The 11,393-nt window shown below is 40.4% G+C and overlaps 1 protein-coding gene across 1 annotated transcript in view; it reads right to left on the reverse strand.

The window, feature by feature from the left end:
• The window catches only part of LOC133655276 (uncharacterized), an 82,882-nt gene extending 72,086 nt beyond the window's left edge, over positions 1–10,796 (reverse strand). The window contains exon 1 of the mRNA XM_062055266.1: positions 9,047–10,796. Within this exon, the coding sequence (XP_061911250.1) occupies positions 9,047–10,796 (1,750 nt within the window). The remainder of the gene's footprint in view (positions 1–9,046) is intronic.
• Positions 10,797–11,393: the final 597 nt, after the last annotated feature.

Genomic DNA, 11,393 nt, shown 5'->3' on the forward strand with positions numbered 1-11,393 from the left:
GCACACACACAAACATATTAAATAGTGGTAGTGCTAACAATTGGGAAGGTTTGTCCTCACACACAAAAAACATACTAAAACAAAAAAAACACATTTTTCACAGTTTTCCATTTTCAATCCTTTTTTTAAAAATGCTCCAGGGAGCCACTAGGGCGGCACTAAAGAGTCGCGGGTTGCTGACCCCCGCATTAGATGGAGCCCGCATACCACTAGTGGTACACATACCAGTTTGAGAATCACTGCTCTAGGGCAGGGGTCGGCAACCCAAAATGTTGAAAGAGCCATATTGGACCACAAAAAATTACAAGCCTTATATAAGTGTTATAATGAAGGCAACACAGGACGTAAGTGGCTAATTGGCTATATTAGCCTACTATCAAAATGACTGACACAAATCTTCGTTGACAGAAATGTTGAAATGTAATATTTACTCTACACATTTTTACAACCTCGGAAAACATGAGTAAAACTTCTCAGAGGGTGAGATAACTCCTGGAAATGACTGTCCTAGAATGGCCAAAAGGTATAGATGTGTGTGTCCTTCTAATGGATTTATTATAATCTTTGCAAGCTGGGTAACGTTTGCTGTGGTCTGGAACAATATGGCGCACAAACTACTATCAGAAATGCAGCCAATGTTACATGCAGATAATGTGTCATGAAACAAAAACAAACTAAACACACAGAGGACAAATATACCTACAATATGTACATACAGCTAGCCTAAATCGCCTGTTAGCATGGATTAGCTTGCAGTCATGCACTGACCAAGTAGCACTCAATAACGTTAACAAAGCTCACCTTTGTGCATTCACGCACAGTATAAAACGTTTGGTGGACAAAACGAGACCAAGAAGGAGTGGCATAGAATATGTCGTTCTCTGGCATCGTTGAATACAGTTATACATGTAAACAAACTACGGTGAGTTCAAGGACCGCCAAAATTGACCGGACAAAACGGCGCTCGCCAAATACTCTCATCAGAGAATCATGTTTAATACAAACAGTGGCATTTCTAACAATTAGGGAGCTTTGTGTCATGTTTGTCCTCCTACAGAAACCATATTAAAACAAAAATATATATTTTTCCCCCCTATCTTTTTCTATTTTCATACATTTTTAAAAAATGCTCCAGGGAGCCACTAGGGCGGCACTAAAGAGTTGCGGGTTGCTGACCCCCGCATTCGATGGAGCCCGCATACCACTAGTGGTACACGTACCAGTTTGAGAATCACTGCTCTAGGGCAGGGGTCGGCAACCCAAAATGTTGAAAGAGCCATATTGGACCACCAAAAATTAAAAGCCTTATATAAGTGTTATAATGAAGGCAACACAGGACGTAAGTGGCTAATTGGCTATATTAGCCTACTATCAAAATGACTATGTGTCGCAGGCTGACACAAATCTTCGTTGACAGAAATGTTGAAATGTAATATTTACTCTACACATTTTTACAACCTTGGAAAACATGAGTAAAACTTCTCAGAGGGTGAGATAACTTCTGGAAATGACTGTCCTAGAATGGCCAAAAGGTATAGATGTGTGTGTCCTTCTAATGGATTTATTATAATCTTTGCAAGCCGGGTAACGTTTGCTGTGGTCTGGAACAATATGGCGCACAAACAACTATCAGAAATGCAGCCAATGTTACATACAGATAATGTGTCATGAAACAAAAACAAACTAAACACACAGAGGACATAAGTAAAGGAAATTAAATGAGCTCAAATATACCCACAATATGTACATACAGCTAGCCTAAATAGCCTGTTAGCATGGATTAGCTTGCAGTCATGCACTGACCAAGTAGCACTCAATAACGTTAACAAAGGTCACCTTTGTGCATTCACGCACAGTATAAAACGTTTGGTGGACAAAACGAGACCAAGAAGGAGTGGCATAGAATATGTCGTTCTCTGGCATCGTTGAATACAGTTATACATGTAAACAAACTACGGTGAGTTCAAGGACCGCCAAAATTGATCGGGCAAAACGGCGCTCGCCAAATACTCTCATCAGAGAATCATGTTTAATACAAACAGTGGCATTTCTAACAATTAGGGAGCTTTGTGTCATGTTTGTCCTCCTACAGAAACCATATTAAAACAAAAATATACTATTTTCCCCCCTATCTTTTTCTATTTTCATACATTTTTGAAAAAGCTCCAGGGAGCCACCAGGGCGGCGCTAAAGACCCCCGCCATAAATGAAGCCCGCATACCACCACAGTTTGAGAATCACTGCACTGGGGCGGTGTTTTTCAACCACTGTGCCGCGGCACACTCGTGTACCGTGAGATATTGTCTGGTGTGCCGTGCGAAAATGATGCAATTTCACCTAATTGGTTGAAAAACACTGCTCTAGAGAAACATAAACATTGCCTTTATATAAACTAACTCCGCTTTATGTAACGTCCTTCACACTTAAACCTTAGGCTTACAAATATATATATATATATATATATATATATATATATATATATATATATATATATATATATATATATATATATATATATATATATATATATATATATATATATATATATATATATATATATATATTAGGGCTGCAACAACCAATCGATTAAATCGATTATTAAAATAGTTGCCGATTAATTTAGTCATCGATTCGTTGGATCTATGCTATGCGCATGCACAGAGTTTTTTATTTTTTATTTTTTTATATAAAAAAAAAAAATTTAAATTTTTTTTTTTAATAAACCTTTATTTACAAACTGCAACATTTACAAACAGCTGAGAAACAATAATCAAAATAAGTATGGTGCCAGTATGCTGTTTTTTTTCAATAAAATACTAGATAGGATAAAAATGTAGTTTGTCTCTTTTATCCGATTATGAATCAATTAATCGAAGTAATAATCGACAGATTAATCGATTATCAAATTAATCGTTAGTTGCAGCCCTAATATATATATACACTGTGAAATTAAAATCGCATTCCAGCTCCACGACGGAGTTGCATGACGGCCACACTGTTGACGCTTTCCAGATACTTTAGAGCAGGGGTCACCAACGCGGTGCCCGCGGGCACCAGGTAGCCCGTAAGGACCAGATGAGTAGCCCGCTGGCCTGTTCTAAAAATAGCTCAAATGGCAGCCTCTTTTTTTAAAATTTTATTTATTTACTAGCAAGCTGGTCTCGCTTGGCCCGACATTTTTAATTCTAAGAGAGACAAAACTCAAATAGAATTTGAAAATCCAAGAAAATATTTTAAAGACTTGGTCTTCACTTGTTTAAATAAATTCATAATTTTTTTTTACTTTGCTTCTTATAACTTTCAGAAAGACAATTTTAGAGAAAAAATACAACCTTAAAAAGGATTTTAGGATTTTTAAACACATATACCTTTTAAATTCCTTCCTCTTCTTTCCTGACAATTTAAATCAATGTTCAAGTATTTTTTAATTTTTTTATTGTAAAGAATAATAAATACATTTTAATTTAATTCTTCATTTTAGCTTCTGTTTTTTCGACGAAGAATATTTGTGAAATATTTCTTCAGACTTATTATGATTAAAATTCAAAAAAATTATTCTGGCAAATCTAGTAAAATCTGTAGAATCAAATTTAAATCTTATTTCAAAGTCTTTTGAATTTCTTTTAAAAAAATGTTTCTGGAAAATCTAGAAGAAATAATGATTTGTCTAGCTTGGTCCAATTTGTTATATATTCTAACAAAGTGTAGATTGGATTTTAACCTATTTAAAACATGTCATCAAAATTCTAAGATTAATCTTAATCAGGAAAAATTACTAATGATGTTCCATAAATTATTTTTTTTAATTTTTTCAAAAAGATTCGAATTAGCTAGTTTTTCTCTTCTTTTTTTCGGTTGAATTTTGAATTTTAAAGAGTCGAAATTGAAGATAAACTATGTTTCAAAATTTAATTGTCATTTTTTTCGTGTTTTCTCCTCTTTTAAACCGTTCAATTAAGTGTAAATAGCGCCCCCCGCGACCCCGAAGGGAATAAGCGGTAGAAAATGGATGGATGGATGGATCATTAATTATTAATAATAACATAGAGTTAAAGGTAAATTGAGCAAATTGGCTATTTCTGGCAATTTGTTGAAGTGTGTATCAAACTGGTAGCCCTTTGCATTAATCACTACCCAAGAAGTAGCTCTTGCTTTCAAAAAGGTTGGTGACCCCTGGTTTAGAGACAAAAAAGGATCTGCCATATTTTGACAAATGTCCCAGGAAGTTGTTACAAATAAAACCCGGACAGGGTGTCTAAAACCACTAAAGTGCGATGGCTGATATTCCCCTCAAGGCTATGAAATCCCTACCCCCCTCAAACGCACCCCCTCTTAATACGCCGAACTAAGAAAAGCAAGATCTCCGGTGGATTATCCGAAAGGGGGCGACACGCGAGTGGCCACCTCGTTTAAGCCAATTAGCGGGTGACGTGGGCGTCGCTCACCTGCGCTGCTGCCGCTCTGCGGGACCGCGCCGACGGACAGCTCCATGGCGAAGGGCGGCGAGAGGCGCTCACCACCCTACTTTGGAAGGAAAGGGAACTGCCGCGACTTAGTTCAGACTCCAGGGTTTAATGCCATTATTAACGCCGCTCACGGTCTTAGCCAACCAAGACGGGGCCCTGGCGGAGGACCCTCCCACTATCTTATACTTTATATAGCCAACACTCTCACAGTCGCGCATTGAATAAAGTCGACTTAGCGCATGATAATGGAACTTGGACTTAATCAGCTTTTGCCCAAGGAATAATGAGTCTGCGATTCACTTTGTATTTTTGAACATTTAGGAAGAAAAAAAAAAAAAAAAAAAAAAAAAGAGGCTCTTCACTCGCCTCGGCATGAAAAAGCAATCTCTTGAGAAGTAAACTGCGACAAAGACGGGAATAATTATGTTCACTCCATTTCCTTGGCTTGGAGCAGTTAAAAAAAAAAAAAAAAAAAAAAAAAAAATTGTTTTCCCCCCCTACTTTCTTTACAACGTGAAGATTATCTACCTCTGATTACCACCAGAGCCGAGGTTGCCTGGCAACACGCAATTAAGAAGTATGCCTGGTGATTGTCTGCGAGGCCTGCCCGTTATCAGATGAAGTTACCCAAGCAACAAATATCAGCTTCATGCAAATGAGTTTGTTGTGCTGCGAGGGTCTTAAAAAAAAACAAAAAAAACAAAAACACAACCTTGGAAAGAAGCTGCTGGCTTTTACGCTGCTTTACTCATCTTTTTGACGATTGAAGGAAAGCCTTTTCACCGCATTCGTTAATTTACAAGTCGATCCTCCAACCGGAGAACCATTAGAGAGTTTGAAATGATAACAGTAGAAAATTAGTAATCCAGTGGGTAGAAACATAAAAGACACCCCTTGACTGAACATTCTTGTAAGTAACAATACGGGTTGTACGGTATACCGGTACTAGTATAGTACCGTGATACTAATGAATCATATTCGGTACTATACCGCCTCTAAAAAGTACCGGTCCCCCATCCCCCCCCGACGTCAACGCGTCATTGCTGTTTTTACGAGCAGAGGAGCATGTTCGGCAGCGCACAATCACAGAGTACTTACAAGCAGACACAGTGTGTAGACAGAATCATATTTGGTACTATACCGCCTCTAAAAAGTACTGGTCCCCCCCCCCGACGTCAACGCGTCATTGCTGTTTTTTTCACGAGCAGAGGAGCATGTTCGGCAGCGCACAATCACAGAGTACTTACAAGCAGACACAGTGTGGAGACAGAATCATATTTGGTACTATACCGCCTCTAAAAAGTACCGTCCCCCACCCCCCAACGCGTCATTGCTGTTTTTTTTACGAGTAGAGGAGCATGTTCGGCAGCGCACAATCACAGAGTACTTACAAGCAAACACAATGTGTAGACAGAATCATATTTGGTACTATACCGCCTCGAAAAAGTACCGGTCCCCCATCCCCCCTGACGTCAACGCGTCATTGCTGGGTTTTTTTACGAGCAGAGGAGCATGTTCGGCAGCGCACGATCACTGAGTACTTACAAGCAGACACAGTGTGGAGACAGAATCATATTTGGTACTATACCGCCTCTAAAAAGTACCAGTCCCCCATCCCCCCCGACGTGACGCGTCATTGCTGTTTTTTTTACGAGCAGAGGAGCATGTTCGGCAGCGCACGATCACAGAGTACTTACAAGCAGACACAGTGTGGAGACAGAATCATATTTGGTACTATACCGCCTCTAAAAAGTACCAGTCCCCCATCCCCCCCGACGTCAACGCGTCATTGCTGTTTTTTTTACGAGCAGAGGAGCATGTTCGGCAGCGCACGATCACAGAGTACTTACAAGCAGACACAGTGTGGAGACAGAATCATATTTGGTACTATACCGCCTCTAAAAAGTACCAGTCCCCCATCCCCCCCGACGTCAACGCGTCATTGCTGTTTTTTTTACGAGCAGAGGAGCATGTTCGGCAGCGCACGATCACAGAGTACTTACAAGCAGACACAGTGTGGAGACAGAATCATATTTGGTACTATACCGCCTCTAAAAAGTACCGGTACCCCCCCCCCCACCCCCGACGTCAACGCGTCATTGCTGGTTTTTTTACGAGCAGAGGAGCATGTTCGGCAGCGCACAATCACAGAGTACTTACAAGCAGACACAGTGTGGAGACAGAATCATATTTGGTACTATACCGTCTCTAAAAAGTACCAAGTACAGGAGCGTATCTAGTCGATACTACTATGATTACATCAACATTTTTTAGCATCACAACATATTCTTTTTAAAATTTTTTAATTTTAATTATGTTTATAAACTCAGGAAATACGTTCCAGGACACATGAGGACTTTGAATATGACCAAGTAACTACTTGGTATCGGATTGATACCCAAATTTGTGGTATCATCCAAAACTAATGTAAAGCATCCAAACAACAGAAGAATAAGTGATTATTTACATTTGAACAGAAGTGTAGATAGAACATGTTAAAAGAGAAAGTAAGCAGATATTAACAGTAAATGAATGAGTAGATTAATAATTCATTTTCTACCACTTGTCCTTAATAATGTTGACAAAATAATAGAATGATAAATGACACAATATGTTACTGCATATGTCAGCAGACTAATTAGCAGCCTTTGTTTGTTAGTTACTACTAAAAGAAAAGTTGTCGGTATGCTCACTATTTTATTTAAGGACAAAATTGCAATAAGAAACATATGTTTAATGCACCCTAAGATTTTTTGTTAGAATAAAGCCAATTTTTGTGGTCCCCTTTATTTAGAAAAGTATCGAAAAGTACTGAAAAGGATTGAAATACATGTTGGTACCGGTACTAAAATATTGGTATCGGAACAACACTAGCAGCAATTATGAAAGATGGATAAAAAAAATAGTGTTTTAATGTTTAGCTCAGTGGCCATGAAGAAAATTGCATGCTAAAACCTGTTTTTTGCAGGTCAATAAAAGCAAAAATAAAAGTATGCATTTAATACATTTTAAAAGAAAGAAGTGGTAGTTAAGTTCTAATGCAGGGGTCACCAACCTTTTTGAAAGCAAGAGCTACTTCTTGGGTAGTGAAGGGCGAAGGGCTACCAGTTTGATACACACTTAAATAAATTGCCAGAAATAGCCAATTTGCTCAATTTACCTTTAACTCTATGTTATTATTAATAATTAATGATATTTACACTTAATTGAACGGTTTAAAAGAGGAGAAAACACGAAAAAAATGACAAATAAATTTTGAAACATAGTTTATCTTCAATTTCGACTCTTTAAATTCAAAATTCAACCGAAAAAAAGAAGAGAAAAACTAGCTAATTCGAATCTTTTTGAAAAAATTAAAAAAAGAATTTATGGAACATCATTAGTAATTTTTCCTGATTAAGATTAATTTTAGAATTTCGATGACATGTTTTAATTAGGTTAAAATCCAATCTGCACTTTGTTAGAATATATAACAAATTGGACCAAGCTATGTTTCTAACAAAGACAAATCATTATTTCTTCTAGATTTTCCAGAACAAAAATTTTAAAATAAATTCAAAAAGACTTTGAAATAAGATTTAAATTTGATTCCACAGATTTTCTAGATTTGCCAGAATAATTTTTTTGAATTTTAATCATAATAAGTTTGAAGAAATATTTCACAAATATTCTTCGTCGAAAAAACAGAAGCTAAAATGAATAATTAAATTAAAATGTATTTATTATTCTTTACAATAAATAAATAAAAAATACTTGAACATTGATTTAAATTGTCAGGAAAGAAGAGGAAGGAATTTAAAAGGTAAAAAGGTATATGTGTTTAAAAATCCTAAAATCATTTTGAAGGTTGTATTTTTTCTCTAAAATTATCTTTCTGAAAGTTATAAGAAGCAAAGTAAAAAAATTTATGAATTTATTTAAACAAGTGAAGACCAAGTCTTTAAAATATTTTCTTGGATTTTCAAATTCTATTTGAGTTTTGTCTCTCTTAGAATTAAAAATGTCGGGCAAAGCGAGGCCAGCTTGCTAGTAAATAAATAAAATTTAAAAAATAGAGGCAGCTCACTGGTAAGTGCTGCTATTTGAGCTATTTTCAGAACAGGCCAGCGGGCTACTCATCTGGTCCTTACGGGCTACCTGGTGCCCGCGGGCACCACGTTGGTGACCCCTGTTCTAATGTCACCGACGTGACAAACAACCGGCAAACGACTTGTGAATTAAACAGCAAGGCGACTGCAAACAGGCAAGGTGTCTATAAAAACAGATTCCTGTAATAGCCTATAGAAGCGTGGATCCAATTAGGCTGATTGGATTTGAAGGCGGTTAAGCACCCGATTAGGAGAGAGTGCGGCGTAAAATAGAGTGACAGCAATGTGTACCTCGGGGGAAATAAGTTGGATGTTCTGTTTTTGACTTGGACTTACTCCCTTTTGGTTAAGTCTACAAAAGAATGCAGAGTTTTTATGAATTTGTGAGTAGTTTTTCACGAAAATCCTGAAACTGGTTGGTTGCTCACTACACTAAATAATTGAGAACTGTCAAAGTAAAGCTGGCAATGCGATAAAAGAGGTAAACATTACTTGTGTCAGGCGTGGTGGTCATGGTAGAGACGATGACAGGTGGACCAGTGCGCCGCCCGACCAGCTTGTTGTTGTTGTTGTTAAAGCTCTGCGCTTGGAGAGTGGAGGAAGAATTCGCGGGGGCGATGTTATTCTCAGGAGCGACACTCATCCCTTTCCGTAGAAGTTGTGGGCTGTGGAGGGGGCTCGGAGCCGCGATCGGGGATGCTAGAGGAAGGTTGGGGGCCCGTTTCATAAGCTCCATGGGTGAGTAAGACCCGGAGAAGGTTTTGGGGGCAGCTCCAGGGGTGACCGGGGCGCGCGGAGGCTGTTGGCCAAGAGCAGACATGGCTAAACCAGTGTGGGCGTTGTACATAGAGAAGGGTCTTCCCTGTGTCACAGCATTGCTGTATCCGACAGGGCTGACTGGGAACGCTCCAGTTGTCAGGGGACGAGATCCTGGATAGGTGGCGGTCTCCAGCAGGTGTTGGGATGGAGCGGTGCTGGGTCTTCTTCCGAGAAACTCTCCCATTCTGGGGGATACGGTTTGAATAGCGGAGGGAGGTTGCTGCATCAGACCCGGATCCATGCTCAAACCTTGGGGCTGCATGTAAAAGTCATTGCAATGGCTGAAGCTGTTGGATCGGGTGCGAGTCGCAGCCCCGCCGGTTTTGTAACCGAGCACCATACGGGAAAGAACGCGGGCCTGAGCCAAGTTTGGGGCTACGGAGCGAATGTCATGGTCCTCCATCATCCCCAGCATTGGAGAGGAATCGAACCCATGTTGCAGCAGGAGGGTGATGGTGCTCTCAGCCAGACCTTCTGCTCGTAAAAGGGCCAAAAAGGCAGGGTCCACCATCTTCTTGGGGTCTGTGGCGCTGGGATGGTGAGGAGGCAAGTTGGAGGACATGCCAGCTGTGGCAGCCATCATGGCTGAGCTGGGATCATAGCTGGGGTCATAAGGAAGTCTGTGGGAGGCCACCGCCCCATAAGCACGAGGGAGAGCTCCGTCCATTCCCTGAGAAGCTGGGTCCACCACGGAACTGGTGGCAGCTGACTGACGTGGATCCAAGGAAAAACTGCTGGAATTGTTTAATGTTTGTTGAGCAGAGACAGATGGTTGGTCAGCAGCATAAGTAGAGAGAGAGGTCTGAGGTCCGTAGACTGCAGTAGAAGGAGAGCTGCCTGCAATACGCTGCGCGTCTAAGATAATCTTAGATCCCAGAGTTTCCCTGTACAAACGGCTCAGCTCATGAACAGGAAGAGGAGGAGGTGGGGGAGGAGGTGGTGGGGGATGAGGCATGGGGATAGGTGTAGAACTCGAGGCTTGTACAGTAGGTGTGGCCCTTCTCTGTGCTTGATCCCAAGAAGGCCTCAACCCGGGCATGCCGGGCCCATAACGCAAGGGTGATCTTGAGAGCAGGTGCTGGTCGTCCCTGTAAAACCCCGACTCTTCTTTGGGTGGCTGGCCATTTAAGCTGCCGTCATCCTGGATGTAACCATGAAGTGGTCCAGAGCCCAGGTAAAGGCTGTTGTTGAAATGAGGCTTCCTCATGACTTGCTGTCCTTGTCCTTGAACCTCAAGATCCAGGTGATGTGGAAAGCCTCGTCCACCTTCTCCTCCAGTCAATGCCAAGGAAGTCTGAGGGTCAACAATGGTACCACAGTAGTGGCAACGACTTGCAGCTTTGTCTATCTGGCCTTCAATCCATTCTAGACCGCCCTGGTCCAGAGAGCCACCAAAACACAACCGCTCGCTTGAGTTAGGCATGAGTGAAGACCAAATAGGACACCTAACTATAGGAGTGGAAAATAGATCTAGGTGTTGCGTTTCAAGTCTCCAATTACACTAACGCCTATCAAAAAGGGAGGAGTGGATGCAAGCATCACCTGATCTGCAGTTCCAGGTCCCCCCTTCTACCTTCAACTTTAAGTCTATGCTATCATGTAGCTCCCTGCTGGCTCCAGACTAAATAATTAATCCCTTGTAACTTTAGAGGATTAGAAAGGCACAACAATGCAAATTAACATTTTAAAAACAGCACATTTGGGATGAGGCACTTTCAAACTTTAGCGGGGTTAATGCTTGTGCAAACAAGGACAGGCTGTCCAAGAAATTGGGATAAAACACATGCAGGACAATGCAGGGAAGACTGAGACACACTAATCCAAGCAGACCATTGGGGAAGGCAGTCATCCACGCAAGTTGCCACAAGGGGATTACTAGCCAACTAAAACCCTCTTAAATCCTTCGCTCCCCGTGACAACACTGGACCAGATCGTAAGCTGCTGACGAACTCTGGAGCAAAGTTAATTTTTTTGATGTATAGTTTGTCTCGAGAGAAGATCATCAAAATTGGTTGAAGTC

Source organism: Entelurus aequoreus, linkage group LG08, assembly GCF_033978785.1.
Source record: "Entelurus aequoreus isolate RoL-2023_Sb linkage group LG08, RoL_Eaeq_v1.1, whole genome shotgun sequence".
Classification (NCBI taxonomy): domain Eukaryota; kingdom Metazoa; phylum Chordata; class Actinopteri; order Syngnathiformes; family Syngnathidae; genus Entelurus; species Entelurus aequoreus.